The 20,943-nt window shown below is 37.1% G+C and overlaps 1 protein-coding gene across 1 annotated transcript in view; it reads left to right on the top strand.

The window, feature by feature from the left end:
• Positions 1-20,943, top strand: part of MYO3B (myosin IIIB) — a 510,258-nt gene that overhangs the window by 164,352 nt on the left and 324,963 nt on the right. Inside the window, exons 9-14 of the mRNA XM_077151780.1 lie at positions 868-1,023; positions 10,487-10,583; positions 11,528-11,644; positions 12,099-12,203; positions 13,180-13,263; positions 14,122-14,324. Of these exons, the coding sequence (XP_077007895.1) occupies positions 868-1,023; positions 10,487-10,583; positions 11,528-11,644; positions 12,099-12,203; positions 13,180-13,263; positions 14,122-14,324 (762 nt within the window). The remainder of the gene's footprint in view (positions 1-867; positions 1,024-10,486; positions 10,584-11,527; positions 11,645-12,098; positions 12,204-13,179; positions 13,264-14,121; positions 14,325-20,943) is intronic.

The raw sequence follows: 20,943 nt of genomic DNA on the forward strand, positions 1-20,943 counted from the left end.
AATTTCTTCCTCTCAAAGGCAACTATGCAGAATAGAAATGCGATGGTAAGTGGGGGGTATTCATCAAATCCAATTTCACTGAAAATTCTTTGTGTCAAAATAATCTTTAATAACACATAGCAATTGGAAAAAATGCATTAAATCATTGTTTTCTTTGAAAAGGACTTCGAATTTGAAACAGAAAGTGGTTATACTGCTGCTGTTTTAACCAATTAACCACAGAGGAATTTCAGTGCAACCTGATTTTTTGCCATTTTTAATGGATTTTTTGTTCCCTGTTTGACTAATTCCATTCCAATTTATCTGAATTATATTATGGGCATTTCCTTGTTCTGAAGTTTCTCTACTTCTTCAAAAGATGTTAGAAATCAGGGTGTTGAACTTTCTCTGTGAAGGTTTCTATAAGATTAGTTTCTTTCCTTACAAGCTTGCCTTTTCTCACCATCAAATAATAAGAAACTTCATCTTTTAGGTTTTAACTATGCTGATAATTTTAAAATTCTATTTGCTTCAAAACTAAAGTAAATACACTAGTCAACTTCCCTTCATTGGAAACATTTGTCTGTGATGAAAATTCAGACAGAAAATTCAAGTCTGGCCCATCTATTTTTTTCAGTGTTTTGAGTACAAAATAAATTGATTGTGTTTTCAATATTTTCTTAAAACAAATAGATTTCTGATATTTTAATTAGTTACTCTAATAGGAATTTTTTAAAATTTTTTCTGATGTATATTAATAAAGAAAGAGCTAGTATAAGGCTAATGATTATGTTTTATAAATGAGCTTTTTTGCCTCTCTCCCATATTCACAAAAGAACAGGGTGTCTAAGACTGTATTTTGAGTTGTTTGCTGATTTTTACAAACAGGTGTCTTATTAAGGATTTTGAAAAGCGGCCATCCGTCACATGTCTCCTCGACCACCCATTTATTCAAGGAGCTCGCGGAAAGGTTTTGCTTTTGCAAAAACAGCTGGCTGAGGTCCTCAGCGATCAGAAGCATCTAAACCCCGTGGTTAAAACCAGGTATGGAACTCCAGGTCTTTCTACTTCCTGTGTCTGGTTACTTATAAAAGCAGCATGTCATGTGTTTTGATTCATCCAGTGTTGTTACTGATAACAATCATCCCTGCATTTTCTAGAGTTTCATTTACATTACATTAAGTACTCCGCGTCCAGTGGATAAGTGCAAGAGAGCTTCAGAAACAAGCTGCCCATTTGTGCTTTTATAACTAATTTCTCTCAGCCATGGTTAAAATCTTACTCTTCCATCATGTTCAGTTTGCTCTCGTTAAAAACAAAATATATATTATTTATTAAATAAATAGACTTACATTTACTGTAAATGTGACCTTGTTACCAATAAAGGGTTATTATATGAAAGCAGCTACAGCTGAGATAGTGTGAAAAATCTTCACGTGGCCGTTGCAGACTGGAGGACAGAAATATAGGTTGTAAAATTATTTTGGAAACACTGAGTTAAACATTGGTGGCTTTTTCTTGAATGTACTCTGAGACAGTGTCCTGTTAGTTAAAAATCCCTAGCGGCAATTTAGTATATTCAAATAATATTTTTCATGTATTGTCTCTGTTATTCTTTTTAAATCAATTGAGATTTCTCTTTTTTCTCTTTAAGGGTAGATTAAAAAATATTTATGTTTATTTTCAGTGGCAATTGCTTAAAATAGCATTCTGTGGTGGTCTCTAAGAAATAGATCTTTGGTTTCTGTCCAGAGGGTGGCAGAATTTCTCTTTAAAAAAATTTTTTTTTCATAGAAATTACCCTTCCCCTGCTAAGCAATTATTCAGTTTTATAAAACTGGCCAGGATGCAGATAAGCTCCAGTTCATTATTATTAAAAGAATGTTCAAGGTACATTCTTTTAATGGAGATAAATAAAATAAAATAGTACAATACCCAAGTTCTAGAAATATTCACATACTCCATAGCAAACTGTTTACAAGTCAAAAAGCCAGTCATTGGCATCAGGATTCTCGAGCTGGAGGGTAGTCTCAAGGTTGACTGTATCTTGTTGACATCCTTTACCCGCACCCCTCACCCCTGTCCCTCACCAGTTTCCTTTTCGTATAGCTCAGAAATGTTCTTCTTCTCTCCCCTTTTGCATGCCATTTCTGTTTCTATGGTTTGCCTATGAGATAGAGAAATGCAGAGAAATTCTTGTGACTTGGTAGCTTCATGAAACAGTAGGAACTTTTGTTTAAACCTGGGTAATTGCAGTCCATTTTCTTCCCTTGTTTTTGTGTCTATACGCCAGCCAGCTCCCGCTACCATTATGACCACACCACCCCAGTCTCTGCTCCCCCACCCCAGCACCACCACCGGAAAAGAAAATGAAATAAAATAAAATACAGACCAAACGAAAAAGAAACCCAGAATTTAAATGTAGTAAGTTAAATTAGGCATCTTTCCTAGTCTCTCTTGTTCTGAGGTCTGCCACAGAATAACTTCTGAGGCTTGGTTTGCAATGTTATACGGCCTTTCATATTTGCCTTAATTTGCCTGTCCACTTCTATGTTCTCCTTTCAAAAACCTTTCTCCTTTAACCATAGAAAGTCAGGGCTCCAGGCACTCTCATCCCCTTTCTCTAATTTCTCTTTATCTTTATTAACTCCTTTGATGTCAGTGCCTCATGTGGTGGCAAAGTCTTCTTACAGGGTCTTTGTAATCTTCAGTTTCACTCAGCAGTTTGTGTTTCTTTGAACAGTCATTAAAAAAAATACAACCTCATAAATAGGTATCAAACCTTCAAACAACCACTTCCTTAGGATGTAGGAAAATTAATTCCAAAGGAAACACAATGCATGTAATTGACACTTAAACCTACCACCTAGCCTATACTATTACTTCCTCTTCCCAATTGGCCGCAGGTTGGAAAAACTCTCAGAAAGAACAAGCCTCAGATATCATTTGTTTCTGGTAATTCAATACATGTAAAGTTGTGAGTTCCCAAAGTCAAGCGAATAAAAATGAAGAAAATTGAGGAGAGTTCATAGATACATCAAATTTTTTTCTGCACAATTACGGTCACATAGCTGGCAGTACAGTGTGTTGATTAAAACCACTGGCTCTAGTTTGAATCCCAAGTCAGTCACTTATTGGACAAATTATTTAACCTTTCTATGCCTTTGTTTCTTCATCTAAAAGATGGAGATGGTTTTGAGAGTTAAACAAGTCAATACATTTAATATGTTTAGAATACTGTTTGATGCAGAGTTAATCCTTGTTATCAAACTTCGTGTCATCAAGATCAATGTTAGCAAGCAATAATCATAGAACTAGTATGCATATTTCACTTAATTAAGAGTTCTCCAGTTCTTTTTTCAAAACTACCTCTTGCCCTTAATCTGTACAAATTCTTACTGTACAATATCATGAAAATAAGAAGTACTGAGGTAGCAATGAATGTTAAAAATACTGATTTCTAGCTTTTATTCAAAATCTAATTTATTCATTTATTCATTCCAGAGACATTTATTTGTGTTTATGTGTCAAGTCTTATGCTGAACACAGGGGCTGCAGAGGCAAATGAGACACAGTTCCTGATAAAGAGCTTATAGTTCAGTGTGTGATACAGACAAAAATCAGATAAGAACAGCTCAGCATGAAAAAGACCCAGATAAAGAAATGCCTGGGGTTCCTACTAGCATACCTGGAAAAGGCACCTAAATGACCCTGGGGTTGGGATGGTTCAGGAAGGCCTGGAACTGGTGGAAAGACAGTGCTTGAACTGTCCTGTGGAATAAATAGAAGATAGTTGGAGAAGAGGGCTATTCTAGATAGAGGAAGTGAAATGAGCAAAGGGCGAAGGCACAGAAGCTGAAGACAGCTGGGAGAATTTGGTGAACAAGTAGTTGGTATGACTGGAGCTTGGTGTGGGTCAGGGAAGGAGAGATGAGAGTAGGCAGGGCCCAGGCCATGATGGGCCTAGGGAGCTTGGATTTGCTCCTTATGCACGAGGGAGGCACTGAAGGGTTTCAAGCAGGCAAGTATTCTAGGAAGATGGCTCTGTGGAAAATGGAATGGGGGGAGTATGGCTGGACTAGGAAGATGAGTGAGCAGATCAGCAGGTAGTAGCAATTACTAAGATATTAAATTAATAATATTGTCAGGACTTAGTGGTAGATTGGTTGAGGGAGATGAGAGAAAGAGAGAACTGTCTTAGGACCTATCCAAATTCGGCTCCTTCTCTCTGCCCTAATTCAGATGGCAGTAGATCAAAAACTTCAGGACACCAAGAGACAGAGACCAGCCAAAAGTCTCTGCTCCCGCTTCATACCTTTTGAAATGCAATGCTAAATACAAGCTTCCAAATTTATGTCCAAAACTGGATTCTTCAATGGTCCAAGCAGTCCTGGGTCTCCCACTTGGAGTGATTTGTTAGGAGAGCAGATACATAGGAATGATACCCACTGAGGAAACTTTGTCTTGCTGTTCTGGCAAAAGCAGGGAATGTTCTATCCACTTTTCATACTTTCGCCAGAGGAAGGAGAAGTTGGTAGTTGGTGGGAAGAGGTCAGGTTCCTAGAGGATGGGGAACACTTGGACAGGTGAAGAAGAGACACCCTTATGTGGAGGGAGATGCTGAAGATAGAAGAAAGAGGATAATGTGGTGATGGTAGAGAAATCAAGAAGGAGTGATATCATGGTTCTAACAGGAACTTGGTCTTAGAGAAGAAGAACCTCTAAGTCTGGAAAGGTGGTAGAATAGGTTAGATCAAAGTATCCAGAAAATTTGAGGGTGAAGATAGTACTATGAAGAACCCAAACATTCAAACCAAGTATCCATGGAGTTGGGAGTGGACTGTGGACTCCAGTAAGTTCGATCTTTGAAACAGTCACTATAAGGAATATTATAGAAAGTTGACAGACATAATGATTGCTCTGTTGCACAGAAAACCCAGGTGGACCCTAATTGAATGGCATTCCATTGTAATCAAGTCAATCAGTGTTTAAGATAATGTATGTAGAACATTCAGGAGAGCATTTGGCACTAGAAACTAAAATAATGTACATCACCACTACTACCTTTCCCATCCATCATCTCTAGTATTCTTAGGAGTAGAAGCATAAAAAGCAGATAATCTCTTCTGGCTGGAGATTGGCTTAGATGTATTTGATGGGTGGAAAGGAGGGCAAGGGAACCAAGGTTAGCCATGAGAGTATTGTTGGGGACCTTCAGGGGAAAGTGAGGCCAGAAGGAGCCTAATGACTTTGAGCCTGGGAAGGGTCTGGGGCTGGGGCTGGCAGTGACCATAAAGTCAAACAGTAAGTTAAGAATGGGAGACTGTGGAGAGAAAGGGGAATTTCAGAACTGAGATCTTGGAAATTTTTGAGAGTTAATTGGGAACTGAGGATAGTTGAGTTGTATAGACAACTTCAGTCAAGTGGAAATAAACGTTTCTCAAGAGCCGAGCAAGTTGAGGAACCTTGAGATGAGTATGGAAGAATTAAAGTGATTGGTGGATGATAGGAAAACCAAAGACTGACTTCAGGGGAAGGTATAGCGAGTAGAGAAAATTGGGAGTCAAATGCTAGCAGGAAAGTGTCCTGGAATTTGGTAGATAACAAGATCATCACAAGAGGGTGGTATAGAGGGAGATGTGAATTTTAAAAGAGGAGAAATTGGTTAGGGAGAACAATGGTTGGGAACAATGGGAGGTTGATGGAGGACAGGCTGCCCCTCTCTCTCCTACCGGGGGATGGAAGGTGGAGGTAGGGCAAGAGGGTTATGGGGAAGTGGTGCATTTCTTTTATGGGGAGGTAGAATGAGTATTTGAGAACAAGACTGAGAACCATGGGGAGTTTGTTCACGATGGAGCAGAAGCTGCATAGTACAAGAAGAAAGGCTTGAGTTGTGAGCCGGCTCACCTTCTCACCTATCCTGGGTCTAAGCATTCCAGCTCCTCTGATGGCACATTTCTTTGGAAAGTCAAGCTCTGATTCATATATGTATATATTCCCTTTTCACTGTGTGTGTGTGAAAATTTTAGGCAGAGGCACCTATAGAGAAGCTACATCATTTGATATCAGTACCTGATGCTGATTATACCATACAAATGAAACCATTGGAATGTAGGTTTTTCCAGTAATTCATAATTTGCCATGGTATATGTTTGCTTCAGGTAAAATAAAACAATTATGAATCCAAGGCGCATTCTCTTAAAGGAAGTTAAGAAACCCTAAAATTCTGTGAATAACAGTTTGGGGCTGCATTGTTACTCAATCTGTCACGGATTCTTTTCAACGATTTGGGATTTGGTCATTTACTTTACTCTATCTCCCATTTCTCTGACCTTCAAAAGGACTTCTGTCTGCTCCAGAACACTTTTTTACAAATGCCTGAATTCATTAATATTATCTGGTATATTGTTTTGCCATTAAAGTTCAGAGAACATGCCTTTTATCTTCACAAGAGTTATTGAGAAAAGAATAAAACCACTCTGGAATACGAGTGGAGGCAGCACCGGCCCAGCTCACTGCACTATGGCTCTTTCCTGCACACCAACCTCCTGCCACTCACTCAACAGTGATTCTTGGTAAAATGACAAGATTCTGCTTGTTTGTGCCTCTGTAGGGTGACTTGGGACTAGTTGAAATTACCAGTGTTAAACCCTCAAATGCCAAGGGTCTATTCTATGTATTACTTGGTAGCAGAATTAAGTTGCTGGGCTTTTTTTTCCTGCTGTTTAATGGATTTTGCTTCTGTCCTTGCAGTTTGCCTGAGGCTGATTAAAACAATAACCTCAGCTTTTCTGATTTCTTTTCAACCTGCAACAGTGACCTTTGAAAACAAATTTCTTTCTGCTTAACTGCCGGCTTTCCCCAGTGTATGCCTTGCTTGCTCCCTTGTTTGCATGCAAACATGCACACACACGCACGTGCACACACTCCATACCCCATATCACATACACTGATGGGTTCCTGGGTGAATTAATGACTTCTTAACGATTAATTCATAAAGAACTGAAGATGCATGACACAAGGGAGGTTAAAGAACCTCCAACCAGAGGAAAAATAAATATACACCGCTATCTATCTAATCTCTCTCCCCATCTATCCATCCATCCATCAACATCTATTATCTATCTACCTATCTGAATAAATATCTGAATTAATTAACATTTAATTTTTTGCTGATGTCATTGATACTTGCTACCTAGAGAAGGTAAGAATAGATGCTGGTTTATTGGAATCCTAGCCAAAAGCTTTCTTAGATGAAAAACAGCAGATCCTGTACTAATTTCTACCCCCCAAAATTCATCTATTTTTAAATCTATCTATTATAATGTTTGTTTGGTAGTTATAACCTTAAGTTTTGGGCCAAGATAGAGCTCAAGTAGTTATCTAGGTGGTACCTTCATCCACATTTTGACTGTAGGTTTTCACACCTACATGGTTTGTCTTTGTTTTTCTCACTCTAGGTTCATGATTATATAGTTAGGGAAATAAAATTTTCACCAACTCCATTATCAAAGGTATATTAAAATGGAAATAATGATTTGGAAGAATTATTCAACATCACTGGCTTTGGTGCAGTAATAGTACTCTATCCCTAGTTTTAATAACATTTTCCTTATTATATGGAATCCATGGAGTGTAGAGACAGGGTAGTGGTTTTCTAGTCTATGTGATTTGTCAACTTGTCTCTGAGCTCTTTCCATAGCCACAGAGACTCTAATCTTACAGTCTTGAGGACCACCATAAGGCCATGTACTGAAGGCAGCAATCATTCAGGAATTTACTCCATCAGAACAACTCCTGCAGTGTCTGAACCAGCTTCGTACTCCTTAAAGCTCCTTTCCCATTCGCTAACATAACCAAAGTTATTCCATAAAAGTCTCTCATCCCTCACCTCATTTGTGCCCCTCTGTCTTAGGGGAGCTCCCAGCCTCTGCCTCTGGCTCTGTCTCTCATGCATCCTTCAGATTCTGTTCTTATTCTCCATCTATTTCCTTTAACTTAATGCTTCAGAAAGGTCTTGTCACATCTTCCTTAACACAGAGACTCAGATATCAGTTGTATGTTTTTCTGATCCCTGGAAACTGAGATCAACCACCAATTATTCCCCACTACCACATCAAGCTCCAGAACCTGTTGAAATCAGAGCTTTGGATATCTTTCCTTCTAGCCTTCAACCCCCATCTCCATTTGTCTGGAAAGGCAGGCTGGGAAGCCAAAATATTTAGATCCTTATAAAAAAGAATAAGAGACCTAGAAAAATACAAGGTGGACTTTGCTGAATTTGACAATGTCTTCCGAGCCATTAACATTATAACACCTTATAATAATACTCTTTCATTCAATAGAATGCCACTCACTATTATATATTTATTTTGCCTCTCTATTTCTCTAGGCTTTGGAATACTCAATCCAAGTACCTTTTACTTGGAAATCTGTAATTTTCACATTAAGCATGGAATTCTTCAGGAAACCTTGGTAATAGATGCTATTCCCAAGTAAGGCACTAGGTGGAGTATATGAATTTAAAGGAAATTTAAGTTGGTAGTTACTAGTGACAATAAATTACTAAAATTGAAAAATATTACACCAAATTTATTTTCATTAATTTGATTAAAAATAAGCAAATGAGAAACAATTTTTCTGCCATATGGGTTTTTTTTAAAGCATATATGAATTCTAGGCAAATATTTTTTAAAAATCGGAGTAAATATGTTTCTTTTCCCTTCCTTAGTAGGTCTTCAAGACCCCATAGCCAATGAAGCAGACAGCAGTGTCAGAAAAATACTAGGTGAAGATGGAGGTGGGGTTAGCAGATACCTTTTTGCTGGGTTGGGAAATGTGTGGTTCTTCATTAGAGTAGAAAGATCTTGCATTTGTATCAACTTCTAGATTGCCAGCTTCAGTTTTGAGAGCAGATAATTCTCCTACATGGTGCTTTCAGCAAAATGTTCAGTCAAGGCCAGCTTCTGAGACCTAGATAGAACAATAGCGTTCTCATGAACTCTGATGATGGTGGGTGGAAGAGGTGACAGGGGAGACCCATGATACTTCCTCTGCTGGTGAATTGGCAGGACTTGGAAGAGTATTTCACATGTGATTCTGTTTAGTCAACATATTCTGCATAATGCTTCGATTTACGAGAACTGTTGATTCCAAAACGTGACAAGGACATAATACTTGATATACTGGTTCAGCCCTTTTTCCCTTGCAAAGAATTTTTACACTTATGAGTATTTGCTTTTCACAGTCCCCTGTGAGATAGATAGACCAGTCATCAACAGTTCTATTTTATAGATGAAAAAAACTCAGATGCCGTCAGCTAGAGGATTTGCTGAGTGGCCATACCACATTAGTCCCAGTCTTGAAACTAGGGCCCAGAACTCTTAATTACTGGCCCAATGCTTTTCCCTCACACCACATTGAGCAATGATAAGTTTATGAAGGCAAGTGTAGCCTTGAATTAATTTTATACCTTAAATTCTATATGTTAGTATACCAAAGGGGAGTAATACTGATTGCCAGCCAAGTTTTAAAAATAACAGGTAAGCAGTGCCTCCCTCAAAAGTCCTGTGTCTATGCACAAAGAGGATTGTTAAGATATTGAAGGCTGCATTGTTTCTAACAGCCAAAAATTTGAATCACCGTAAATGCTGATCAATATGGAACCAGGTAAATAACTTGGTTCATACTCATATGGCCTAAGACTGCCCAGTGATAGAAGTGAATGAATTTTATCTGAAAAATAATAATGTTGAAGGAGCAAAACAAGTCTGCAGAATAAAACCTACAGCATGATATGATTTATGTAATTAAATACATACAAAAATTATTTATGTAATTAAATATACACAAAAATCTGTATATTGGGTACATATATATGTGTGACCAATACTTTTAAATAAACTGGAAGGAATCGCACCAAATAGTGATCATCTTGGGGGAGAAAAGGGAATAACATGGGTCACAAAGGGATCACAGAAAAGCAACCAAGATAAAATTTAAATAGTTATCAGTTCATTGGTATCTGATATCCTATTCTGTGCAGTTTTCTGTATATTTAAAAAATTCTCAAAAATGTGTATATGGATGGGGGTTGCTGGTTGATAGCACATGGGGACCCAAGCGAAGGGAAGGCGCTTATGGCTATACCCCAAGGAGAATGCTTCACACCAAGCGGAGAGACTGTGAAGAGAGATTTATCCCTGGAAGTACTATAATTGGCATTTGAGAAAAACAAATACAAATGTTAGGTGGGCCCATTTGATAACCCTTCTCACTGCGGCAGAAAGGAAGCTTAGGCTGTGGAGCTCGCCTTATGCCTGATAGTTCTACAGTGACAGGAAAGAGAGTGTGGGGGGACCTGACCTAGACTTTCTTTTCCGGTCCCCATCTCTGAAGTCTGCGACCATGACATGTGATAAGACCGTGAATAAGCCATTTTTCGCTGCTCACTTTCTATTACCTTATTTATTGTCTTAATGCTGATACTCTCTTGATAAACATCTAGGCATGAAAAGATGCACACCAGAAGACCCTATCATGTGAAGAATGCTGAAAAATACTGCCTTGAGGATGATTTGGTCAATCTAGAGGTTCTGGATGAGGTACTAAATCTATAGCAGATAATTTGCATCTATGATATTTGTCTATGTGAATGGTCCTAACTTTCTGTCAGAGACTCTTCCCCCCAAGATCACTTGAAAATTTAACTGTAAACTGGAGCTGAAGCCCAGGAAGCATTTGGTTGCTGTGCCTCTGACCCTGTTCTGTGTTCATTTACAGTCCCTGGAATGATAAAGATAAAAGGGTTTATTGGAATTTCCCAATAAAGTCCTTTATAATGTAGGCCTGATTAATGGATTATATCTGCTGAAATTATTTTGTTTAATAAAAAAACTGCAACTTAACCCTGGAAATCAAGAGAGTTGTTTGCTCTTCATAAAGAGAAACTTCATTTAGCAAAACAGTGAAGTTAATATAGCTTGAATTCTAAATTTGAAAACTGTCATAATCCCTGTTTAAAATATGCATGCTTAATAGAGCTGTTAATTGTACTGGACCTGCTTCTGCTAATTCTGACTCTGGAGACCCTTAGCTTCAATGACTGCATCACTAAAATGTGATATGGAAGTGTTCAATTCTATATTCAAGTCACATAAATTTTAAGTGCAAGTCTTTGTGAAATGAAGGTACTATTTAATCTGTATTTTATAAATAGGAAGAGCCTATGAAAGTACATTCTAATTGGAACATTTTGATTAGGTGAGACAATTTTTTTTCAGAACAACAAACAAAACCTTTGTTGGATATCTCCATGTTTTTTAGCAATTCCCTAAGTGAACCTAATTCTTTCAAATATATGCCTAAATTTTCTTCTTTCAAGGCGAATCTCTACATTTAGGATCTTCAGGGTCAAGATGATTTAAATGGACAACTCCCATCTTTTAGTAAAAAATATTCTTGTAAGAATAAATTTATTGTTATTTCTAGAATCTCTCTCTTGATTGGAAATTGTGTTTAACCTCAATAACATTTATTCTCTTCTTAGGATATACTTATTCATCAGTTACAGAAGCGTTATGTAGACTTGCTGATTTACACATATGTTGGGGACATCTTAATTGCCTTAAACCCATTCCAAAATCTAAGCATATACTCTCCACAGGTAAGGAATGCTTTAAGAGTGTATATACTCCTTAATAGGAAATTTAAAATTACAGGGAAAGTGAAAAGAATGCAAACGTGAGAATAAAATTATATCACCCATAGTGTACATAACCCAATGTGCAGATAATAATGCAACATAAACAAATTTTTGCATTTTTAGTGACTTTTTAAAACAATAATAAGATTTATGTAGCATCAGGCCCAGGTTACCTCATTTTAGTTTATCAGTGCTGTGAGACAGGTACTATTATTAAGCCCATTTGGCAGACAAGAAGGCTTAGCATAGTAAAGTTAACTCACGTGCATAAGCTCTTGAAGCCAGTAAGTACAGAACTCAGATTTGAACTTAGGTCTGTAGACCTGCTTAGTGGGCAGCAGAAGGTAGAGCATTAGAAGGTATGATACTTAGAAGTCCCGCCACTTTCCTCTGCATTAATTATTTTTTCCTTTAGTTTTCCAGACTTTATCATGGGGTGAAACGTACTTTGAATCCTCCCCACATATTTGCATCAGCAGATGCTGCCTACCAATGCATGGTTACTTTCAGCAAGGATCAGGTAAGAACGCACCTGCTGCTCTTCCTTTCCTACCAAGCCATGCAGTAAGATGTGTTCCATCTTCTTCTTCAGCTCTTCATTCATCCTGCAAATCTTCAATTCTGGTGGTTGATGCTGACCTAAGGAAATAAGAAATAAAACAGCAGTTCAGTCAAATTGGAACACTGATAAAGTCATAGTAGCAGGAGAACATGAAAACCTTTCTCAGAATATGTGAAACATTCAAATCAAGAGGTCATTTTCCCTGACAAAATGTAATAAGAACATTTCTAATATTAATACAATAAGAACATAGAGCAAAACAAATCCGGTACAAAGCAATTATTGTAACAGGAACAGGATGTAGAATGGCAGAACTGAAATGCCTTATGATTAAGGTCTCAGGATTTTCATGGTCCAGGATGAAATACTGCACACCCTTTGATAGGGATCCCGCACCACACTGTCTAACTGCTGAGACATTTTCATGGATTGGGTAAACATTGAATTGACTTTAAACTTGATGTTGGTTAAATACAGATGTCACTCATACATTTTAAAGTTCTCTACTTCCAATTCATTGTGGTGACATATCCAACCTTTGATCACCCCTTTATTTTCAATATGTATATTTTTCTGTGTTTCTTTATTTTTCTGAAACAAGAGTCATTGAATTTGGTGAGTACCTTTTAGGAGAGACCTTTGTATAGGGTTATTCATTGCAATATTATTTATAGTAGCAAAATAAAAGCTGAAGAACCCATCAATATGGGACTGGTTAAATAGACAATGGTATACCTATGTGATGGAACAATATGTAGCTAAGCAAAAGATTGAAGAACCTGTCCATGTACTAAAATGGAAAGCCTCCTAAGATATTTTGCTCAGTGAAAAATGAGGGTGTGCAGTAGTGATGATTACATAAACATCATAACTGAAGATGCAAGTTTTTATAATACTATGAATTCTTCATTTGACACTCCATTTTCTGTGTCAGTGCATTGTCATCAGCGGTGAAAGTGGTTCTGGGAAGACAGAAAGTGCCCACCTGATTGTTCAACATCTGACTTTCTTGGGAAAGGTATTCACTGCCTGCTTCATTTAGTATGACTAGAAGTTACCGCAGAGAAACTCAGTATTTTATAAATGAAGGAAATTGTGTCTTTATTATAGGTTACAGAAAAACATTCTATCTTTGTTATGTTTCCCTCTTGAAAGCCTCTTAAGATGTCAGCATGCCATCCTTCTCTCACAGAATGAGGAAAATAATGCTAGCACAAATTTATTAAGTTATCAGCGATTAAATTTTCTGGTTTTCCATGTAATAGGAACATTTGGCCATTAAGTAACAAAACTGATTAAACACTACAAACAGGATCAGGGAGGGTCACGAGGTGATTAAAGGTTGGAAAATACAAACCTTTGAGCAAGAGTTGAAGAATATAGAATTTTTCAACTTGATGAAAAGGACTCTGAAAGAATGGCTTCAAAAACAGCAGTTTCTATATTGTGTGTGTGTGTGTAAGGGTGTGTGTGTGTGTGTGTGTGTGTGTGTGTGTGTACATAGTATTAATATATTTAGTGACTAGGAAGAATTTGGGGGATTTTTACAGTGAGGTTTATTATTATAATGGATATCTGAGAAAAGGTATGGGATCACTCTAGAATTCTTTCTAAACTGGTCAGGCATTTTATCTGTCAAGAAATACTGGACTTAAAAACTGATACTAGGGCAGGGGACTAATTTAACTGAATCTGATTAATGTTCACCTGGGAGTTGCTCATCTGAGACAGCGGTGCTTGTGGCTGATGCTGATTTCCCAAATGCAGTTCTTTCCAAAAGAATCATGTGAATTTGGGTAGGCAGGGAGGGGTATCAGCAGCTTAGCTGGAGTAATGTTTCTGGAAGATCCTCTTGACTATTATCTCTCTGTCACAGGCTAATAATCAGACCTTGAGAGAAAAAATTCTTCAGGTCAACTCCTTAGTGGAAGCCTTTGGGAACGCATGCACTGCCATCAATGATAACTCGAGCCGTTTTGGAAAATATCTGGAAATGATGTTTACACCAACTGGAGCTGTGATGGGTGCAAGAATTTCTGAATATCTTCTTGAAAAATCCAGAGTTATAAAACAGGCAGTGTAGGTGTACTATTTTGTCATTTTGGCTGTCTCTTCAATATAGGCAGGGAAGCTTTATGAATTTTAACAACTTTATTTTCCCCTTTATTCTTCACAACTCTTGACCTCTCCAAGGGTAAAGAGTTATTTATGTAAAAGATCAGTAGTAATTTCTGCTCTAAAAGATGTTTAAGGGCAAAATTCAATGGACCTGGGATGGGAGTGCTCTGGGATAGGTATGCCGATTTCTCCTGAGATGGTTATATCAGGTAGAAATTAACAACCCTATATATAGTTTAAAAAATTATTAGTTCCCTTAAAATTGACTCTGCCTATTAAAAAAAAGTACTGAGAATATTCCACATGTTAATACCCCCCCTAGACCGAGAGAGGAAAATAAAAATAATTATTCCATTTTAAAAAGAGCAGTGCATTCCAGATGCCTGCCCATGCAAAAAAAAAAAAGAAGAGCGGTACAAATAATAGTGACTAAAGGTACAAATTAAAAAATGTTTTTGCATGAGGAAGAACAAAGGAGTGTCAATATTGCAGGGTGTTGAAAATAGATGATAATTCATATTTTAAAACTTCAACTTCTGTGTGAGACTAAAGCAAAAAAACATTTATTTGGTACAAAATTTGTATTTTGACTAGTGCATTTCCTAATATAACTTATATGGACAGGTCAACTGAACACATAAGTACATGGAACTTTGATTAGGGCATGAGATTTTGTAGATTGGTCCAGTGTGGTGCCCCGATAAATCCCAGAGTGATTTGAACAGTGAATAAAGAAGTATTTGCAAAGTCCCCTTGGAGGAATGGTGAGAAAGGGGGAAAATTCTACTTCCCCATTTGGAGAATTCCTGATATTCTTGCAAGCAGTGGGGACAACCAAATCAATCTTGGTGTTTGTTCATATGAAACTTATCCCCACAAAGGATAGGCTAAGCCAACTTAAAATTAGGCCTAAGTGTCATCCCCAGAGAACCACTTTTGTTGCTCAGATGTGGCCTTTCTCTCACTCAATCAATATGGCAAGCAAGGTCACTGCCCTTCCCTTCCCTACATGGGACATGACTCCCAGGGGTGTAAACTTCCCTGGCAACATGGGACAGAAATCCTAGAATGAGCTGGGACTCAGCATCAAGGGATTGAGAAAATCTTCTCGACCGGAAGGGGGAAGAGAGAAATGAGACAAAATAAAGTGTCAGTGGCTGAGAGATTTAGAGTTGAAAGGTTATCCTGCAGGTTATTCTCATGCATTTTATAGATATCCCCTCTTTAGTTTAAGGTGTATTAGAGAGGCTAGAGGGAAGTGCCTGAAACTGTAGAGCTGTGTTCCAGTAGCCATGTTTCTTGAAGATGAACGTATAATGATGGAGCTTTTGCAATGTGACTATGAGGTTGTGAAAACCTTGTGTCTGCTGTTCCTTTTATCTACAGTATGGACAGATGAGTAAAACATATGGATTAAAATAAATAAATAATATGGGGAACAAATGTTAAAATAAATTGAGTAGATTGAAATACTAGTGAACAATGAAAAGGAGTGGTAAGGGGTATAGGAAAAAATAGGCGGAACAAAGGTTAAAATATATTGAGATGGAAATACTAGTGGTCAATGAGAGGGAGGGGTAAGAGGTATGGTATGTATGAGTCTTTTCTTTTTTCTTGTTATTTCTTTTTCTGGAGTGGTGCAAATGTTCTAAAAAATGATCATGGTGACATATATTACTATGTGATGATGGTGCGAGCCATTGATTGTACACCATATGTGGAATGTTTGTGTGTTAAGAATGTGCATGTTTAGGGCCATGGTGACTCAGTGGCAAAGTTCTCGCTTGCCATGCCAGAGGACCCGGGTTCGATTCTTGGTGCCTGCCCATGTAAAAAGAATGTTCATGTTTGTATGTTGTTTTGGTTTGTCAATTAAAAAAAAAAGAGTTAAAAAAAGAAAGAAGAGCAGTACAACAATATGAGTGAAAGAATGAACTTTGTGCTGGTTCAAACGCTGATTTTGATGCTTATTATGTGACCTTGGGCATGTCACTTAACTTCTCTGTGCCCCAGCTTTGTCATTTGTGCAACAGAATTGCTAATAGTGCCTCCCTCATGGATTTGCTGTGAGGATTGAGTTCATTTATATAAAATTACTTAAAAGAATGCCTGATGTGGTACATGCTATCAAAGTGTTAGCCACTCCTCTTCCTATTATATTATTACAACAACAACTACTACTATTACTACTCTGAAAATATTATTATTATTGTAAGACACCAGAGTTCTTCAGGAGTGTGGCTCCAATTATGCATTATCCAGTATAAATCTATTAAATGCTTACTATATGCCAAGTGCTAAGCTTTCTGCTGGGGTTACAATAGTAAACAAAATAGACAATGTCCCTGTAGTCACAGAGCTTTAGGCATGTGGTGGTAGGTGGAGGGAGGAAGAGGATGACAGCATTAAACAAATAGAGTTAAATATAGAATGTTGTATTTGTATTTGTACTTCACCTATGAAAGTGAGATAGGAGAAGGGAAGGGCACAGAACTGGTCCTGAAAGAGGCTCCCTGTGCACAGAACATTTCATCTGAGACTGAATGATGGCTAGGAGTTAGCCAACAAGATGGGGACAGGGGAAAGGGAGAAAATGAGGCTAAGACCATATCCTGTAGGACCTTGGAGCCAGGCTGAAGATTTTGAACTTTTTTCTAAGGGCATTAGAAAGCTGTAGCATATTCAAGTAGGAGAATTATGAAATCTGACTTGTATTTTTTTTTTAATAATTTATTTATTTTAACTGCGGGAAAATAAACCACATAAAAATCATCTTAACCATTTTAAGTGGACAATTCTTTGACATTAAGTATATTGACAATACTGTGTAATTTCCACCATTTTCCAAACTGTTTTCATCATCCCAAACTAAAACTAACACTCATTTAGCAATAATTTCCCAATGCCTCCCACTGCTACCCAGTTAACCACTATTCTGCTCTATTTCTTTATGAGTTCGCATATTCCAGCTGATTCATGTAAGTGGAATCATACAATACGTATCTCTTTGTGGTTGACTTATTTCAATCATTTGGTGTCTTCAAGGTTCATTCATGTTGTAACATGCACCAGTACTTCATTTCTTTCTACTGCTGAATAATTATCCATTATATGAATATATCACATTTTGTTTTTCCCTTCACCTGTTGATGGACACCTGGGTGCTTCCACCTTTTGGCTATTGTGAATAATGCTGTAATGAACATTGGTGTACAAATATCTGACTGTCTCCCTGCTTTCAACTCTTTTGGGTATATACCTAGGAGTGGGATTGCTGGGTCGTATGGTAATTCTGTTTCACTTTCTGAGAAAACCGAACTATATTCCACAGAGGCTGCATCATTTTACAATTCCACCAGCAATGTGTGAGGGTTCTTATTTCTCCTCATCTTCACTAACACTTGTTAATTCTATTTATTTGGTTTTTTGTTTTGCTTATAATAGTAATCCTAGTGGGTGTGAAAGGTGTCATACCGTTGTTTTGATTTACATTTTCCTAATGGCAAATGATGTTGAGCATCTTTTCATATATTTATTGATCATTTGTATATCTTCTTTGGAGAAATGTCTATTTCAAGTCATTTGCCCATTTTTAAATTGGGTTGTCTTTTTTGCTATTGAGCTGTAGGAGTTCTTTATATATTCTGAATATTAAACCCTTATCAGAAATATGGTTTCCAAATATTTTCTTCCATTCTATAGATTGTGTTTTCACTTTCTTTATAATGCCCTTCAATGCACAAAATTTTTAATTTGATGAAGTCCATTTTATTTGTTTTCTTTTGTTGCTTATGGTTTTGATATTAAATGTACAAATCCATTGCCTACCACAAGGTCCTAAAGCTATTTCCCTAAGTTCCCATGTGAAAGTTTTACAGCATTAGCACTTATATTTAGATATTTTTTATCCATTTGGAATTAATTTTTGTATATGGTGGGGCATGGGGTACACATTCATTCATTTTCACGTGGATTTCCAGCTGTCCCAGCACTATTATTTCTCCATTGAGTAGATTTGGCATCCTTGTTGAAAATCAGCAGGTCATAAATGGGTGGATTTATCTCTGGATTCTCAGTTCTATTCCATTGGTCTATATGTATATCTTTAAGCCAGTACCACACTGTTTTTAAGTAGGCTTAGCCTATCCTTTGCAGGTTAAGTTTCATATGAACAAACCCAAGATTGTGGTACACTGTTTTAATTGCTGCAACTTTGTAGTAAGTTTTGAAATCAAGAAATGTGAGTCACAACTTTGTTATTCTTTTTCAGCACTGTTTTGGCTATTTGGGGTCCCTTGCAATTCCATATGAATTTGAGGGCCAGTTTTTCCATTTATGAAAAAAAGGTCTAAAACTTTGATAGGGATTGCATTGAATTTGTAGACTTTTAATGCAGTACTGACATCTTGACAATATTGTCTTCCAATCCATGAACACAGGATGTTTTTCCATTTATTTATGTCTTCTTTAATATCTCTCAGCAATATTTTGTAGTTTTCAGTGTATAAGTCTGTTCTAGTTTGCTAGCTGCTGGAATGCAAAATACCAGAAACAGAATGGCTTTTAAAAGGTGGAATTTTAATAAATTGTTAGTTTACAATTCTAAGGCTGAGAAAATGTCCCAATTAAAACAAGTCTATAGAAATGTTCAATCAAAGGCATCCATCCAGGGAAAGATACCTTGGTTCAAGAAGGCTGATGAACTTCAGGGTTTCTCTCTCAAGTGAGAAGGAACATGGCGAACACAGTCAGGGCTTCTCTCTCTCAGCTGGAAGGACACATGGCGAACACAGCGTCATCTGCTTGCTTTCTCTCCTGGCTTTCAGTTTCATGAAGTTCCCCAGGAGGCGTTTTCCTTCTTCATCTCCAAATGTCACTGGCTCGTGGACTCTTTGCTTCATGGTGCTGCAGCACTCTCTACTCTCTTCGAATTTCCCATTCTCCCAAATGTTTCTTCATTTATAGGACTCCAGAAACACCTCAAGACCCACCCGAATGGGTGGAGACATGTCGTCACCTAATCCAGTTTAACAACCACTCTCAAATACATCACATCTCCAGGGAGATGATCTGATTACATTTTCAAACATACAATACTGAATAGGGATTAGAAGAAGTGGCTACCTTTACAAAATGGGGTTAGGATTAAGACATGGCTTTTCCAGGGTCCATACATCATTTCAAACCAGCACAAAGTCTTTCTCTTTGTTGGTTAAATTTATTCCTAGTTATTTTATTCTTTTAGATATTATTGTGAATGGAATTATATTCTTGATTTCCTTTTCATATTGTTCATTATTAGTTTATAGAGACACTACTGACTTTTGTATGTTTTCTTGTATCCTGCAGCTTTGCTGAATTCATTTATTAGTTCTAGTAATTCTAATTTTGGGGGATTTTCTATATGTGGAATCATGTCATCTATAAATGGAGATATTTGTACTTCTTCCTTTCCAATTTGGATGCCTTTTGTTTCTTTCTCTTGCCTGATTGCTCTGGCTAGAACTTCTGGCACAACATTGAATAACAGGTGACAGTGGACATGCTTGCCTTGTTGCTGATTTTAGGGGGGGAAGCTTTCAGTCCATCTTTCACCATTGAGTATGATAGTTGCTGTGGGTTTTTCATAAATGCCCTTTATTGTATTGGGAAAAAGTTCCCTTCAGTTCCTGATTTTCTGAGTGATTTTATCATGAAAGAATTTTGGATTTTGTCAAATGCCTTTTCTGCATCAATTGAGATGATGATTTTTTTCCCCTTTCATTCTATGAATGTGGGGTATTACATTGCTTGATCTTTTTATGTTGAACCATCCTTGCATTCCTGAAAGAAATCTCACTTGGTCATGGTATACAATTCTGTTAGCATACTGTTGGGTTCAGTTTGTCAGTTTTTTTTGTTTTTAAGGATTTTTGCATCTATAATCATAAGGAATATTGGTCTGTAATTTTATACTCATGTGCTGCCTTTATCTGACTTTGATTTCAGGGTAATATTGACCTCATGAATGAGTTAGGAAGTAATCCCTCCTCTTTTGTTTTTTTGGAGGAGTTTGAGAAGGATCAGTGTTAAACCTTCTGTAAATGTTTGATAGAATTCAGTGATGAAACCCCCAAGTCCTGGGCTTTTCTTTGTTAGGAGGTTTTTAACTACTGATTCAATATCTTTCTTGTTAAAGGCCTGTTGAGATTTTCTATTTCCTTTTGCATCAGATTAGGTAACTTATATGTTTCAAGAAATTCACCCATTTCATCTAGATTTTCTGGAAAATAACTGTTCATAGTACCCTCATAAATTATAATTTTTTATTTCTGTAAGGTATTAATAATATATCTACTTTCATTGCTGACTTTAGTTATTTGTGTTTTCTGTTTTTCTTTGTCAGTCTGGCTAAAGGTTTGTTGATTTTGTTGATCTTTTCAAAAAAGCAGCTTTTGGTTTTGTTAATTCCCTTTATTATTTATTTTCTATTTTATTTATCTCTGCTCTAATCTTTATTTTTTCCTTCCTTCAGCTAATGTTGGTTTTAGTTTGCTCTTGTTCTTTAGGTGTGAAGTTTCTTTAAATGTGAAATTAGGTA

Source organism: Tamandua tetradactyla, chromosome 3 (genome assembly GCF_023851605.1).
Source record: "Tamandua tetradactyla isolate mTamTet1 chromosome 3, mTamTet1.pri, whole genome shotgun sequence".
NCBI lineage: Eukaryota > Metazoa > Chordata > Mammalia > Pilosa > Myrmecophagidae > Tamandua > Tamandua tetradactyla.